The following is an 18,131-nucleotide window of genomic DNA, read 5'->3' on the forward strand; positions in this document are numbered from 1 at the left end:
TCTTTATACACATTTTGTTTTGGATATATATCCATATAGGTGTGATTTGGTGATTCATTCCGTTTTATTATTCATTGCATTCTATTGTAATATATACATAATAGTTTACTGTTTATAGATATCTGATATTTCTGGCTTGGGCATAGAAGAATATATATATACATATATATTTTTTTTCCTGGTGTTTGTATACGTATGTATATATTTCTCTTGCTTGAGCATAAGATAGCCATATGTTCAGCTTTAGCAGATAATACTTCCTCTCAACACTAGTGTGTGCTCTATATACTCCCTAACTTCTGGTTGAGCAGTCATTTTCTGTTTTTGTTTTTTTATTTATATGTTTCTTGTGACAGTATCTCAAACTGTACCCTAGGCTGACCTGGAACTCACTATACAGCTAAAGCAGAACTTGAACTCATAACAATCCTCCTCCTTCAGTCTCCCACGTTATGGGATTATAGGCATGTACCACTACCACCTCACCTGTTTTCAGTCTTTCTTATCCTACTGTTTTGGTAGATATGCAGAGGGAGAACATTTTGGCATTAATGACTAATAAAATTCAACATCTTTCCATGTTAATATGTTAATGGCTTGTGGATTCTTTTTTTTTTTTTGAGACATGACCTTCCTCTGTAGACCAGAATGAATCTATAACTCATTATATAGCCCAGGTTCTCAAGTGCTGGGATTATAAATATGAATCATTATGTCTGACTTGCTGTTTTTAAAAGAGAAACGTCATATTATGTAGCCAGGGCTGGTGCTGAATTTGCAATCCTCCTGCTTCAACCTTATGAGTATCCATTTAAGTAACTGAGTTGCATGTACTTTACTCTTTTTTTTTCTTTTTTCTTTTTGAGGCACAGCTGTGCTGGAACTTGCTACATAGACCAGGCTGGTCTGGATCTCATAGAGATCTGCTGGCCTCTGACTACTAAAGGTGTGTGCCACCATGCCTGGCAACAATTACTAATTTTGACACAGTTCAAATGACCAGTCATTATTTTTTAAAGTTAAAAATGGTTCCTTTGGAAATTGGAGAGTTAGCTCAGTGTTAAGAATACTGGCTGCTTTTGCAGAGGATCCGGGTTCAAGTCCCAGCCCCCACATGGCAGCTAACGACCATCCATAATACCAGTTCCAGGGGAAATGTGACACCCTCTTCTAACTTCTTAGGGCACTGCACAAAAGGGATGCACTTACATACAGGCAGGAAACATAAAAATAAAATAAAACACAGTAAATAAAATATTTAAAAAAGAGAATGGTACCTTTTATGCCTTATTCAAGAAGTATTTGTCTACCAAAAGGTCATGAAATTATTTTCTATACTAAACCATGGTAAAGAGTACACATATCAGAAATATCATACTGGAAGGTAAAATGCTTAAAATATCACTTGTTGGTCACTGGAAAATTAAATTATAATTAACAGTTGTTTATATGCAGTAACAGTTACATGTTATAAGTGATAAAGATTATGTAAAATGACAGAATGTTTAAGAATGAGTATGATACAATAATATTTCTGTTTGTGAAATGTCTAAGATGTAGAAAAATTTGTGTGTGTGTGTGTGTGTATTAACTGTATTAACGTCTCATTTTGTTTGTTTATTGTTGTTGTTTTGAGACAGTCTGACTATATAGCTCTGTTTGGTCCAGAACTTGCTATGTAGATCAGGACCAGCCTTGAATTTAGAGCTACCCTGCCTCCGTAATGCTGAGATTGGAGGTGTGTACCACCACACCTGGATATTAGTTTGGATATTTAAAAACAAATTTTTTTTTTTACAGAAAAACATCATAATGTGACCTTGTGCAGAATATATCTGAATATAGTCTTTAATCATTTATCTTTAATCATTTAATCATTATTGATTAAACATAGTGTTAACTGATATACTATTTCAGAGAATAAGAGTGAGGATTAAATAATTTTTAAAAAGTTCATATAGTACCAGGCACACAGAATGTTTTCAATAAATGTTACCCAATAAATGTTAGATTTAAAAATTGTTATTGTTACCTAAAATACCTGTACCATGATGGGAGGTAAATTAGAAAAGTTGTCTTCTACAAGACTCTATATAGTTACAGGAAGTAAAATAACTGTTTTCTAGTTTCTAGATAACAAGATTCATTATACCTCCCTTCCCTGAATATTTACTGAAGCATGTATAAGAATGTTCATTGGCAGCATTAGTCATAATATTCCCAACTGGGAAATGATCAGATTGTTCACCAACAGAAGAATGAGTCACTAGTTTATGAGATATACATTCTGTGGAATATCATACGTTAATGGAATAAACTACAACAGCGTGGATGTTAGTGCAACAATATGAATTTCACATACAATGTTAAGGGAAGGAAGGCAAGTACAAAAGAGAACATTGTAAACTAATTGCAAACTAGAGAACTGTAAACTAATTCATGGCAGTACAAATGGGAAGAGTACTGCTTATCTTTTGGGAAGGTTAATTACTGGAAGTGGGCATCAGCTTCGCTGGCAACAATACTAGGTAATGTTTTAGATTAATCTGAGTTTATCACATTCTATACTTAAGATCTAGGTACTTTTACATACTATATTTTGTTTCAATAAAAATTCTGTTAAGTGGTGGTGCATGTCTTTAATGCCAGCACTCAGGAAGCAGAGGCAGGTTGATCTCTGTGAGTTTGAGGCCAAAAAAAAAAAAAAAAAAATCTATAAAAAAGTCTCCTATTTTTGGAGAACATAAACAAAATACTGCAGTCACACAACAGGACAATAATACATTGTTAATCTATTCTTAAGGTTTTAAATAAATTTTGTATGTATATACATACACAACCATCTTGAAACTCACATTAATTTCCAAAGATTTCTAAGAAATAATGTAAGTAAAAGACAAGGTTAGTTTGTTTGTATATGTATATATGTACATATGTATGTACGTATGTGTTTTGTGCCAGGATCTTGCCCTATAACTCAGAATGGCCTGAAACACAGTCCTCCAGTGTGCTTGGGATCACACATGTACATCATCACATGGGGCAAAGCTAGTTTAATTTGTTCAAACATAAAATCATTTACAAGATGAAACTGCTAACACTATAGTAATAACTCAGTACAAGGAAGAATGTGTAAGCTCATCAACTAAAATCTAAGTTCCTAAACTAAAGCTTCTCTAAGAAAGGAAGTGCTACAGATTTAGTAGAATAAAGAACAATCAGGAGTATTTACTACACTTTGATTTGCAGTAGCAGAAAAGTTGTCACAAATGACTGGACATCTTTTAATTTTTTTTATTTGTGTGTGTGGGTATACATGAGCATATGAGTGCTTCTTCACATATGTTTGGAGGCCAGAGAACAACTTCAAGTGTCATTCCTCAGAAATGGAGTCATTTATTTTTTTGAGATAGAGTTTCTTATTGGCCTGGAGCTCTCTTTAAAGTTTCTTTTAAAACATTTTATCATTCATTCATTCATTCATTCATCCATTCATTCGCCTTTTTGAGAAAGGGTCTTCCTATAGCCCCAGTTGGCCTGAAACTTGCTATGTAGACCAGGCTGGCCTCAATCTCAGAGATTTCCCTGCCTCTGCCTCCTGAGGGCTTGATAACTATTTTTATGTGTATGAGTATTGTGCCTGCATATATGTAGGTGCACCAGATGTGTGCAATGCCATGGAAGACAAAGGAGGGTAGAACCCCTGGGATTGTATAATGGACAGTTGTTAGCTGCCACATGGGTGTTGGGAACCAAACCTGGGTTCTCTGCAAGAGCAGTCAGTGCTCTTAACCAGTGAACCATCTCTCCAGCCCCAAGTATAACTTTTCAAAATGGTTTAGTGGCATCAAACTCAGGTCCTTGAGCATACATAAGTACTTTACAGCTGGGCATGGTGGTGCAAGCCTTTAATCCCAGCACTTGGGAAGCAGAGGCAGGCAGATCTCTGTGAGTTTGAGGCCAGCTTGATCTACATAGTGAGTTCCAGGCCAGCTTGGGGTACAGGGAGACCCCGTCTCAAAAACACCAAAAAAAGAAAGGAAGGAAGGAAGGAAGGAAAGAAGGGAGGGGGGGAGGGAGGGACAGGCTTAATTTACATCAATATTTATTAGATCAATACTCACCAATTCTTTTCTAAGTTGAATAAAAAATTGTTTGCATTTAAAAGAAATTTTTACAATCTTCAACCTGCATAAAAGAGAATTAGAATATTTAAAATACTGACTAAGGAGAAATATTAAGAAATTGGGAATATTTACAATTTTTTAAATTTTGTTGTTATGTGTTTTGAGACAGGGTTTCCCTGTAGCCCCAGCTGGCCTGGAACTCACTATGTAAACCAAGCAGGTCTGGATCTCACAGAGATTTGCCTATCTCGGCCTCCCCCTTCTGGGATTAAAGGAGTACACCATTGCACCTAGCCTAATAATATTTTTGGTTTTTGAAAGTTTCATACATTTATATAATGTATACTGATCATATCTATCCACCCTTACCTCCCTCTAGTTCCCTTCACTCTCTTCCTCCCAACTTTTTATATTTTGTTTTTGTTATTAGTCAAATTAGTACTGCCCATATGCACATGGGTTTGTAGCCATGATCTATTAAGTATGTTTATTACTGTCTAAACATTGTATCATAAATTCTCTACTGACAAATCAATGCAAACATTATGTGTTTTATGGAAAACTAACAAAAATCTATGTGCTCAATTGAGAAAAATTTTACCAAAATATCTGTGAATTATACATTTCCCAATGTTTCTATCTATAGAAACACACTACAAATTAAAATCTCCAATCATAAATATAAATATTATTTGTATCTTTAATACTACAAAGCACATGTAAGAAAAGATGTAAGATTTCAGGGTTTTGCAAGGGCCCCAAAACAGTTTTGAACTTTAAAAGGCATATTTTTATTTTACCTTTCTATACCACCTTTTAAAAAAAATATGTGCAACTTATATAAAACTATGATTTCTCAATGAACCATTAATATAATCAATGACCCAGGCTGGTTTGATTCCTTATAATGATCATATAAACAGTAACTCAGATCTTTCCAAACCTTAAGACCTAAGGGCTACAAGGCCAAAGAGATCGAATCTTAGTGAGATTTAACTGGGACCAGTTTTCTTTTTAAAAAATTTTTCCTGATTTATTCTTATTTTATGTGTATGAGTGTTATGCTTTCATGTATGTAAGTGCACCTATATCATGCAATGCCTGTAGCAGCCAGGAAAGAGTGTTGGATCCTCTGGACCTGGAGTTATGGACAATTGTTAGCCACCATGTGGGTGCTGGGAACTGAACTGGGGTCCTCTGAAAGAGGAGTGGATGCTCTTAAACACTGAACCATCTCTCAAGCCCCGTGGAACCCAATTTTCTAAGAAATATTTTCATAGTAATTATACGTTTTGATCTTCATTACTCATATCTCACCTACCAAGCAGGTCTGAGTATTCTCAATAAAGAAACTTAAAAAGATAAATGCACCAGTAAGATTCAGGCAGAGTCACTAACAGTGGGAAAGAAGACAAGCCTAGTTTATAGGTTTGAAATTTACTTGCACTGATGGAGACTGAGCCCAGGCACTTGTTAGGCAAGAGTGCTTTGCCACTAAGCAATATTTCCAGTCATAGATTTGAAAAGTTTTTATTCTGCTTTTACAATTTGGGCTCTCACTGGACAAGAGATATGACAACATAGATTCCTTTCTCAAAGAGGGCACTCTTTCTAGAAAGTGAAAAGAAGACTGAGTAAAATACAGGCTGTATTTATGGAAAGAAAGTAAGCCACTTAAAAACCTATAAAGAGCTAACATATTTCTTCAGTTATATATTAATTAACATTAAGAACCATCACACAAACAACAAATAAAACAGAAAATGTCAATCATTTCTAATGACTGAGAGAAAAAAATATAATCCAATTTTCAGTCATCTTAATTTAAAAAAAGCATCAAAAACCACTTCTATACTGGATGTTCTTTATCATAAAGACTAGCTTGTATGACTTGTACTTTCTTATATTCTGTATGACTTTATTCTGTACAATGGCTACTTTAATAAAAAACTTATCAAACAATTAATAAAATCTATTTTGTGTAATAAGCCAGTTGTAATAGTTTTCCTTTCATTTCTGTATTTTTGGTTTATCTTTTACAGCAAGTTCAATCATTCTGTCTCTGTATATATGGTTCATTAGTAGACATTAATTTTTAAAAACCCATCTGAGTAATTCAAAGAAAGGAGATGAAAGAACAATTGGTATATACGAAAAGATGCTCAACATCATTAATCATGAAAGAAATGAAAATAAAAACTACAGCGATGAGAGAGGCTGGTGAAATTGACCTAGTATAGACAATCAGCAGGGTTGGAAAGTTACGCAACAGTGAGAAAAAAGTTTGACAATTCCAGGATTTCCAATCCTTTGTATATGCCCCAAAGAAATGAAAAGATACTTCCATAACAAAACTTATAAAAATATGCAGGGTATCACCAGTTTTAACAGTCAAAGGTACAACTGGTGAAATGAAACCAAAATGAGACATAATTACAGAATAGAATATTATTTAGCAATAAAAATGAACACAGTATTGACACATGCTACAACATAGATAAATCTCAAAAACACGCAAAATGAACATCTCAAAAAAAACCACACAGTATATGACCTGAGGTGAGTAGGAGGCAAAGCAAGGGATGGGGAATGATTTGTAACACACTATCTTTTGGGAATAATGAAAATGATTCAAAATTATATTGTGGTGATATTGCACTCTATAAATGTACTACATACCACTGAGTTATGTATTTTAATAGTGAATTTCACAAAACACATATTTGTACAATAAAGCTGTTTTAAAATCCGTACTGATAATCTGCCTCTTTCAATTTGAAGGTTTGGTTGTTGTTTTTTTTTTTTTTTTTCCTGAAGTTTCTTGAACATTCTTACAAGGTAGGCCAACTAGTAATAAATTCCTTTAATTTGTTTATTTGAGAAAATCTGTTTCTTTCTTCTGAAAGAAATTTCCTCTGAATGTGTGTGAATACTTCACCTATCACTCTTCCTTCTTACAGTTTCTTTAAAGAGAAGTGCAGTTTGATTTGCGGGGTGTGTGTGTGTGTGTGTGTGTGTGTGTGTGTGGTGTTTTTGAGATGGTCTCCTTGTACACCCAGATGGCCTGGGACTCACTGTGTAGACCAGGCTTGCCTTGAACTCACAGAGATCCACCCACCTCTGCCTCCTAAGTGGTGGGATTAAAGGTGTGTACCACCACACCTGGCTGTAATTTGTTGCTCTTATTTTGGGGTAAAAACGATATTCTTGACATTTTGTTTCAAGATTTTCTGTCTTTTAGTTTCTTTTGCCTTTCAGCATGCTTTAAAATTTGCTGCTGGATCCAGACGTGATTTACTGACTAAAAGGAACTAATAAATATTCCTTAATTGAAGCTTTATGTTTATTTTGCAAAACAAAACAAAAAAAGCTGTTTGCTGTCTACTGTGAGGGTTTACAAAGTCCCTTGGTATCCTTATTTTTGTCTCTTTTTGTTTTTGGGTTTCCCTAGAGACTCTTTGAATGGCCTTCCTTCAAGTTTTTCACTTGTAATTCCTTGTTACTATGTAGGAGTCTGGTTGTCAGGGCTTGTAAGGTATCACTGTTTAACATTCTGATTAAATCTAAGTGGTTTAGTGGTCCATGTCCCTTGGCTCTCATCTTGAAAACCAGGACTGGCACCTAGTGCTTAAACTCACAAAGATTAAAGACTCTCCTATGGCTTGGTCCCCCACAAGTTTTTTCTCAATCTAGTCCAAACCAGCTACCCAGTAGTCACCTACACTTTAAGTATTCCTGACAGTTCCTGGCTCCAGTAGCAGCTTCTATTCTTCATCATTCTTACCACTAACCTGTCTCTCCAGTTTTCAATGCAGCAGTTTACCCAATGTCTCATATTCCAGGAAGGACCTAAGGATAGTTGTTTGTTTTGTTTTTATCAGGACTCTCCTTGTGTGGGCACAGAAGACTCAACACCTTACATAATCAGATTGGGAGGCAGAACTTTCTGTCCCTCTTTTCCCTGCCTTAATGTTTTAATATCAATTTTGTTGTACTATGTACTGTTGCAAATAACTGGGAAAAATCCTTTATGATCCATGGTTATATGGGCTTAGTAGCTCTAGCAACTTTAAATCCCATCTACTTGGTTTAACTATTGAAAATAAAATTTAAATTAATATTTAAAAAATATTTTCCAGGCTGGAGAGATGGCTCAGCAGTTAAGAACACTGGTTGATCTTGTAGAAGACCATGGTTCGAATCCCAGCACCCACATGGCAGCTAACAACTGTTCGTAACTCCAGTTCCAGGGGATCAGACAGCCTCTTCTGTCCTCTGTAGGCATTGCACGACACTAAAATATTTAAAAAACCAAATAATGAAAGTGAACTTTGAAAATATTCATTGGGTTTTTATATTTTATTTATTATTTTTATTTTATGTGTATGCATATATTGCCTGCATGTATGTGAGTGCACCTATGTCATGCAATGCTGTGGAGGTCAGAAGAGGGCTTTGGATTCCCTTGGAACTGGAGTTAAGGATGGTTTGTTACCACCATGTGGATGCTGGGAATTGAACCCGGGTCCTCTGCAAGAGCAGACAGTGCTCTTAACCGCTGAGCCATCTCTCCAGCCTCTATTGTTTGGTTTTAAAACCTAACTCATATAAGGCCTTGGACATACAAGTAATGTTTCCCACTTTAAACTAACTTAAAGAATGCTTAACTAAATAATAGTGTACCAATTCCTTAACATATAAAATGACTAAGATTGTTTACAATTCAAATCCAATTTCTCCCTGAAAGAACATCTTTCTAAATTCTTGTTTTCTTCCTTCTTTCCTCAATCAAAATGGCCGAAGGAAGAAAACAGCAAACAAAATAGCTCATCATTTCATACACTTTCATGTTCTTTCTGACTATCAGTCAGTGACAAATTGTTGATTACTTCCACTTAACTGCTGTACATATCAACACTCTCTTCCCTTCTAACTGAAGAACCTTCTCTGTATCCTATAAAAGTCATGTGAACTATCATGGAAGTTAGTAAAATAGTTCACAGACATTGCATTCTCTTCTGTTTCCACAGCAGTGTCAGCAACTCTTCAAGAATCCTTATTTTATAGTAACTAAACAATAAAAACCCAAAATTATGAAGTCCAGAATTTTGAAAATATAGAACAATTTAATTATCACTGTTATTTAAGCCACATCACCTGAAAAGAATTTATTTTAACATTTATGTGAAGTTTAAAATAATATTTAATTTTTGTATATCATATCTGCATTTACAGATAAGAATTATGTGTGTGTTTGGTTTTTGTCCCCAAACATGGCCACAAATTCAATTAGATAGGGAAGATTTAAAAAGAATGAGAGTAAATATTAAATTATTTTTTGTTTTATCAGCTTTATAGATGTAAAATTTATATATACAATTTATCAATTTTAGGTGAACAATTACATGAACTTTGACAAATGTATTCAGCTGTGGCAATAATCATGTAATAGTTCTATAATCCCAAAAAGTTTCTTGGTGCCCTTTTACCTCCTCCAGTTTTCAGCTCTGGGCAACTGCTAACCTTTTGTCTCTAAAATTTATATCTTTTAGGATTTCATATAAGCAGAAATAAAGAGAAAGAATCTAACTTTTTACATTTCGCATAATGAGAGCAAGACCATCCCTATGGCTTTTGTTTTGCTGTGTTTTTTAGAGATAGGGTCTCTCTACTTATGTAACCCAGGCTGACTTGGAACTTACTACTTAGACCAGGCTGGCTTCACACAGAGCTTGGTCTGCATCTGCCTCCTGAGTGCTGGAATTAAAGGTATGCATCACCATGCCCAGTCTCCATCCATACGTTTTAGTATTAACAATAGTTCATTTCTTTTTAATGTTGTACAGAATTATACTGTGTAGATATGTCATAATGTGTTTATGCTTTCAGTTGATAAACATTTTGATTTCTATTTTAGGTTATGAATACTACAACTATGAATTTTATGGGCAAATCTTTATTATATGAACTGAGATTTTTCTGCATAAATATCTAAGAACAGAATTGCTGGAATACATGGTACTATGGTTAGTCTTGATTGTTAACTAGACTGGTGTATTAATTACTTCTCCCATTGCTGTGACAAATTACCTGACAAAAACACCTTAAGGAAGAAAGGGTTTATTTTGGCTCACAGTTTGAAGGTACAATCCATTATGGCAGGGAAGTCATGATGGCAGGTGCAGAAGGCAGCTGTGCACATTGTGTTCACAGTCAGAAAGCAGAGAGAGATGAATACTGGTACTCAGCTCTCTTTCTCTTTTTAATTCAGTCCAAGATTCAAGACTATGGAATGATGTCTTTCACATTTATAATGGGTCTTCCTACTTAAATTAGCTCAAAATACAAACTCCCTCATAGGCATATTCAAGTTTTATTTCTACAGTGATTTAAAATCTCACCAAGTTGATAATCAAGAATAGCTATCGCAGTTCCAGTCCTTGTCAAGATGATACTCAATCACATCACTTTTTTATTTTTATTTTTTTGAGACAGTGTCTCCCTGTATAGCCCTAGCTGGCCTGGAACTCCAGTAGACAAGGCTAGCTGGATCTCACAGAAATACCCCTGCCTCTGCCTCCCGAGTTCTAGGATTAAAGAAATGTGTCCCCATGCCCAGTAACCAGAGCACTTTCAAACCACAACCCTCACCTCTTGTACCCATATATTCTGGCAACCTCATAATGTAAATATATTGTCTAACTTCTAACGTTCCTATAGTCTTTAACAGTTGCATCACTACTCAAATGTAAAAGTGCAGATTCTCTTTCAAGATCCAGGCAATCCCTTAACTGTATGCCTCTATACAATCTAAAACCAAGTTCTACACATTTAACATTCAGTAGGAAAGAACTATTTCCATTCCAAAAGGGATTGATGGGGGTTGGGGGGGGGGAGCATAAGATCAGACCAGAGCCAAGACAGAAATCCTGTAGGGCAAACACCAAAATCTACAGTTTCATTTTAGGCTTCTGGGGCTCAGGAGAGAATTATATGGGTTCCAAAGGACTTGGGCAGTCAGACTGTTCCAATTCTGCTGCATATATAGCCTCTCTTTAGGACCAGTTCCACTCCTTTTCTGCATCTCTCTTTAGTGGACATCCCATGATCCTGGTATCAACAACATCCTGGGGTCTCCATCGAAACTTAGGCTTCACCTTTCATAGTATCATGCCGCTGCCTCTCAGTGCCTCCCTAACAGGATTCCAACTCTGTATATATTGCCTGCTTCAGCAGATCTTTGGAATCTAAGATTCCCTCAATCCTTCATGTCTGGAAAATAAGTACCACATAGACATGTTCCAGTTTAGGCTGAAACCTGTGTGATGGTTCTTAGATGAATGGTTGTTTTTAAGCAAGAAATCCCTCTAGCAGCATAATCAAATTAGGGTACCTCTTTTTCAAAAAGAATTTGTATTTTCTTTTTTCCATCCCTTCCCTCCCTTCTTCCCTCCTTCCCTTTCTTTCTTAAGACAGGAGTTCACTATGTAGACCAAGCTGGCCTCAAACTCTAGGATTAAAGGTGTGCACTATCATACCCAGCTGAATTTGCATTTTCACAAGTCAGAGCCTTTAACTGGTGGGATCTTACTCTTAGGCTACCTAGCCTATTGTACCAGCTCATAGAGCCAGGGTTCTCTTTCGTAGCACTAATTTCTTTAATGATTACAATTGCTTTTGAATCTACCTTTTCTGGAACTTTAAATTTTCTCACTCTCTTTTCCTTACCAAATTACATTTTTCATCTTTCTGCTCTAGTTTTTGTTCTTGTTAACTGTAGTCCTGGGTAAGAGTGGTAAGCAGCAGCCATGGACACAGTTTGAACATTATACTGCCATGAAATTTCCTCTGACAAATAAATTAATTCATTATTTTTTGAATGTTGCCTCACTTAAGTTCTCAGAATTATGGGCCAAATGAAGCAAAATTTTTTTGTCAAAATATAACATGAATGGCCTCTAGTTCAGTTCCCAGTATAGTCTTTGCTCCCCTCTGAAACCACATGAGCCAAGCCTCTGCTGTCCAGTTCTCTTGACATTTTGGTCTGCAAATTTCCACCAAAATGGCCTATTAAACTCTGCTTTCAATATTCTAGGGCTTTTCTAGTCTAAAGCTCTAAATTCTTCCACATTCTTCACATAAACTAGCTTTACATACCTAAGAACCACAAGGTCAGACTCATCATAGCAACAACCCCATTCCTGGTACCAATTATCTGTATTAGTTACTTCTTTGTTGCTGTCACAAAATACCTAACAAAAGCAATTTAAGGAAAGAAGGGATTATTTTGGTTCAGAGTTTAGAAGTATAGTCCATCATGGAAGGGAAGGCATGGTGGCAGGAACATAAGGCAGCTGGTTACATTGCATCCACAGTCAAGTAATAGATAGATGCAGATGCTCAGCTTGTGCTCTCCTTTTTATTTATTCCAGGACCCCAGCTCAAGGAATGATGTCATCAACATTTAAGATGCATTTTCCCACCTCAATTAGTCAGATCTAGAAACTCTCTCAGCATGCCTAGAGGCTTGTTTCCATGGTAATATTAATTCCATTAGGTTGACAATCAAGACTAATCATCACAATTAGACTTTGAATCACCTACGAGACACGCCTCTGCGTGTATCTTTGAGGGAGTTTTCAGAGAGGATTAACTGAGATGGGAAGACTCACCCTCAGTGTGGGTAGCAACCAGATATAAAGAGGTCCAAGATGTGTTCCTGCCTTCCCTGCTTCTTTCTGAGTTCATCTATTGAGTTACTGCTGCTATGATTTTTTTGCTGACATTAGACTCCAGCTTCTTCAGTCTTCCAATGTGGATCCATACCAGCAGCTCTCCAGTGTACATCCAGTCTTTGAATGCTAGATTGAGACTGCTGAGGTTTTTGGACTGAATGGTCATAGGGTTCTCTGTCATGCCAACAAACAGATAGCCATAGTTGGACTACCCAGTCCCCAACACTTAAGAAAATCTTAATAAAATCCCTATTACATATGCACCTACACACGCACACAACTGGTTTTGTTCTTGGAGAACCCTGTATACATAATATATAAGGCAAACCTCTTTATTATTTTAAAGAAACTGTCAAACTTCATTTTCATAATCAGTATACTTGTTTGCAGTTCATCAGTAACACATTTCAAAGGTGGTCTGCCTTTTTAGCATTATTTATGCTTTTTAACTGTTTTTCTGTATAGAATAGCTCATTGTATTTTTAATTAGCATTTCATTGATAACAACATTTTTACATGCTTAATTTGCCACGTGTGTATCTTTTTAGGTAGAAATGTGTGTTCAACTATCTCGCCTATTCATTTTAATCATATTGTCTTCTTATCTTGCTGTAAGAACTGCTTGCATATAACATATCCTTTAGCAAATATTTATAAAAGATTGTTTGTCTTTTAAGTCTTTAAGAACAGAATTATTGGGGCTGGAGTGATGGCTCAGCAGTTAAGAGCACTGGTGTAGAGGACCTGGGTTTGGTTCCAAGCACCCACATATCAGCTAACAACAATCTCCAACTCCAGTTTCAGGGGATCCAATGACCTCTTCTGGCCTGCACTGCATGCATGGGTGTATTTACATACATGCAGGTAAAACACTCATACACATGAAATAAAAATAAATAAGTTAAAAAAATTGAACAGAATTATTTAGTTTTGATTACCTTGTCAATTATTGAATTTTTCATGTTTTTCTTGGTGATCCATCTAGGAATTTCTCTGTTTAAAAAGCAAGGACTCACACAGCACAGGCTAGCTTGAAATTCACTGTGTAGTCAAGAAGAACATGGAATTCCTGATCTTCCTGTCTCTATTTCCAAGTTCTGGGATAATAGGCTTGCACCACCATACTCAGCTTTTCTAGCAGAGTTGTGATAGTTTCCTAAGCTAGTCATTGCTGTTAGCTATCATATTTCTATTATTATTCTACTAAAGTGTTATTAAAGCAACTAATTATAAAAGCCTTTAAAGAATAGATACTGAAAAATCAGAATCAAATCTTACTTTTTTTTTTTTTTGGTTTTTTGAAACAGGGTGTTCCTATAGCCCCAGCTGGCCTGGAACTCACAGACATCTGGCTGTCTCTGCCTCCTGAGTGCTGGGATTAAAGGCATACGCTACCATGCCTGACCAGAATCAAATTTTTAGAAGGCATATAAAAGAAACAACTTGATACAATGTATTGATTTTGATTTTGTTTCTTCCCCTAAAGAATGTCACTGCATTTTTAAAAATTAAAAAACAAAAACCTTGAATAACCTTGAATACATCACCCACAATGCTTAGATATGCTTGTGAACTGATCAGAGTGATTTAAAATTTTTTAAATTTATCTCATTAAGGGGAAGCAAGAGATACTTTATCATAACTGATTTGAGACACAGAAATAATGGTGATGACCTATCACGAACAGTGAGGACAAGGACAGCAATCTAGAGATGTCATAGGAATAAGACAAAATAAACAGGAGAGTTAAACCCTATGGAACCCACAGGCATGGTGGCACATACCTTTAATCCCAACATTTGGGCGGCAAAGGCAGGTAGAGCTCTATGAGTTTGAGAATAGCTTGGTCTACACAGTGAGTTCCAGGCCAGTTGGAGCTACACAGTGAGACCCTGTCTCAAAAAATAAAACAACAACAGCAAAAATTCCAAAATCCACTCATGGAACCAACATGTTTTGTTTGTACAAAAATAAATAATGATATTGTATTGTTGTTCCAGTAGCCATACCTATATTTTCACTAACTAGCATTCCATTAGACATACTTAATATTACTATGATACATAAAGATTCTCTAAGAAGGAATTAATTTTTATGAAGCCATTTTGAAGTAAAGTACTATGATGCCCTCTATTAGGTTCCCAGTAAACAGAATAAAGTATAAATTATACCATACAGGTAAATTGATAACAGTAAAGTAGTTCAAAGTTTATTTACTTTAATATGAATTATTATATTTGGCAATACAGTGGTAAAGAAAAAATACTGATAGAAGTTCTTACCATGGAAAGGTATTCATTCGTACCCTGTTCTTGTAAATCAGAATTCCTCCTGACATCACTCCAATCATGATTTCATTGTTACTTTGATCCTTCAAAATAAATAAGTAAATACATAACATCTAAAATAATTAAAACAGGATTTTTTTTAATACCTAACATTTTCAAAGTTAGCACAGAATTACATTATACTTAATTACAAGCCAAAATAGTTCACTGTTAGTTAATAAAGGTCAAACTTCAAAACAAACTTAGATGTTGCATTATTAAAATTCATTGTTCTAGAGGCAGGAGAAATGGCTCATCAGTTAAGTGCCTGCTGCACAAGGTATAAGCATGAGGACCAGAATTTGGATCTGTAGAGACCCTCATGGGTTTGGCAGCCTGTCTATAATTCCAGCCTCAGAAAGCAGAGACAAGGATCCTCACCACAATCTGTCTAACAAGGCAAGCCGTATCAATGAGTTCTAGGTTTGAGAAATCCTGCCTCAATGAGTAAGGCAGAATGACTGAGGATACGTCTTGACATCAACCTTCGGTCTCTACATGTACATGTGTACTCACACACATACAAAAACATGCATACACACATGCACACATTACACACAAAAATGGAAAAAATTATTTATTTAAAGTAAAAATAACCTGAGAATTTCTCATAACTTATTACTACAATTGACTCTGGCAAAGGGGGAATCTGAGATAAAATATATACAATATAATGAAATTCTATAACTAATATTAATATGCATTAGCAACATCATGGAAGAATAGACAAGAATTCTTAAGTAGTTTCAAAAACCCCAGAGAAGAAATGTGAATTATATCTTTAAGAATGTGTGAGAGCTTTCATATTAAGAGAGCCCAATGTGAATTGATTAATCTGTATTTCGGAGAGAATTGAGTATACTTAATATATTTTTTCTTAGGGCTAATCTTCAAATAGTTTTGCCTTTTCACTTGAAATATCCAATAGACAACATGATATAGCAAATATGCTTTTACTTCTTATTCATTTACTCAAAAGCCAGAACTAATAAGGTTAACGAAATAAATCCTTTAAACTGTAGTTTCAACAATTTACTACTTAAAATCTTATTAATTTCAGAGGTAGGATAACACATAGTAAGTAGTAAGTGGATAAATACGATTATATTTTTTATTTAAAAAAAATTTTTTTTTTTTTTGGCGCAGGGTTTTTGAGACAGGCCAGTCTTTTTTGAGACAGGGTTTCCCTGTAGCCCCAGCTGGCCTGGAACTCACTATGGACCAGACTGGCCTCGAACTCCCAGAGTTCCACCTGCCTCTGCTTCCTGAGGACTAGGATTAAGGTGTGGACCACTATGCCCGGCTTCCTGAGCCTTTTAATGACTTCCAGAATCTTAGGAGCTTCCCTAAGATTCAAAAATTCTATTTGAATTCACAAGAAATAGCTGTACAAAACTAGATAGTGAGACTTGGTTTCTTTTTTTTATCTTTTTGAAGCTGGGTCTCCCTGTAGCCCCAGCTGTCCTGGAACTCACTTTGTAGACCAGGGTGGCCTTGAACTCACAGAGATCCGCCTGCCTCTGCCTCCCAGTGCTGGGATTAAAGGTGTGTGCGACCACACCCGGCTTATTAAAATTTTTAATGTGTGTGTACTGCATGTAGTATGTGTGCTTGTTAGCATGATGTGTGCATGTGTATGTGGATGCACGTGAGTGTGCAGAACTGAGGTCGATACCAGTTTTCTTTCCTCCATCACTCTCATTGAACCTGAAGCTCACTGATTGTGCTGCATGTCCAATTTTAATGTGGGTTTTGGGACACTGAACTCAGGTACTGACACACTTGTGTCCTTTCTGAGTACCAGACTATTAAGACAATGAACCTCAAGAAACTGGAATTCCCCCCAGGAGTCTCATGGTGGGAGAAAGAAATGGCTAAAGCATTATACCAGCCAGAAGCTGAGAGCTTGCCTCCCAGAGATTTCATACAGTACAGACAACTTGTCAGACCACCTTTCTAGAGAGTCTGGAGCCTGGACAAGGATTGGTCAGTGGTGGGCGGGTCCACACCTTGATCAGCACTGCTTAGATGTGCAAATCGATGGCTCTTTATTTAAACTTTACTCTCACTTTATAATCCTGAAGATGGACTTGAGGTGAAGGGGGGTGGTCACTGGATCTCCGTCCCTCTTCCCAATTAAGGCATACTGAATAAATCTCCCCTTTCTGCCTTTTAAATGGCTGTTTTAGTTGGCTTGGGGATGAGTGGCCTAAACTTGGCTTCTTGGGGTACAGAATGTAACCCCAAACTGGGCAACAAGCCATATTCTCAGCCCACAAACACATCTTGGTCTATTTGCTTTTTTTCATTTAGCAATAACCAGCACTACTGTACACTATTATCAGAGTCTTATATTATTTCATAAGGACATAAATTAGAAGTTTGATCAAGATGATAGCCTAAGCCTAAAAGATGGAAGACTTAAGTATATGCTTTTATGACCCTCTTCTCCAAACATTATAAAACATCAGAGAAGACATATAAAATAAAAAATTTGTAATGGTTGGAAACAAACTATAACATTTGGAAATATGTATGTTATCAATGGACCAGACATTTTAGGGAATTCTTATATACATAAACAAGGTAAGAGTAGATTCACTGAGACAAAGGGGCCTAAATTACTGCAGGATGAGCAGGTAGGGAGACACATGAGCAATTAAGTCCTGCCATCCCACTGTTGTACCTGGGCTGGACTGAGATACAGGAAATAAAAGTGTGCTCAGTCTTCCTAAAATAGCAATTATAGACAACAGAGATTTAGAATTATGAGTGTGCCTGGAAAGGATGGATGGAGAACTTCAAGTTTGTTGTATTTTTTTCCTCCTAGTGATGGGGGCTGAACTAAATTCCCAACCCCTAGAATGTCAAATCAGAAAAGAAACTGTAGTTCAGGCCTCTTGGGGTAAGTCTATAGCGCAGCTCTCCGCCCGCCGGGACTC

General features: G+C 36.1%; 1 protein-coding gene across 2 annotated transcripts in view; it reads right to left on the bottom strand.

The window, feature by feature from the left end:
* Ptpn4 (protein tyrosine phosphatase non-receptor type 4) overlaps positions 1 to 18,131 on the bottom strand; it is a 133,244-nt gene that overhangs the window by 90,236 nt on the left and 24,877 nt on the right. Inside the window, exons 7-8 of one of the 2 annotated variants that reach the window (XM_008830873.2) lie at positions 15,145 to 15,233; positions 4,125 to 4,188 (exon numbers count right to left, since the gene is read on the bottom strand). The exons of the other annotated variant lie outside the window; for it this stretch is intronic. Of the exons in view, the coding sequence (XP_008829095.1) occupies positions 4,125 to 4,188; positions 15,145 to 15,212 (132 nt within the window). The 5' untranslated portion in view covers positions 15,213 to 15,233. The remainder of the gene's footprint in view (positions 1 to 4,124; positions 4,189 to 15,144; positions 15,234 to 18,131) is intronic. 2 annotated transcript variants of the gene reach the window in all.

The sequence above is a fragment of the Nannospalax galili genome, unplaced genomic scaffold, assembly GCF_000622305.1.
Source record: "Nannospalax galili isolate Female #2095 unplaced genomic scaffold, S.galili_v1.0 scaffold633, whole genome shotgun sequence".
NCBI lineage: Eukaryota > Metazoa > Chordata > Mammalia > Rodentia > Spalacidae > Nannospalax > Nannospalax galili.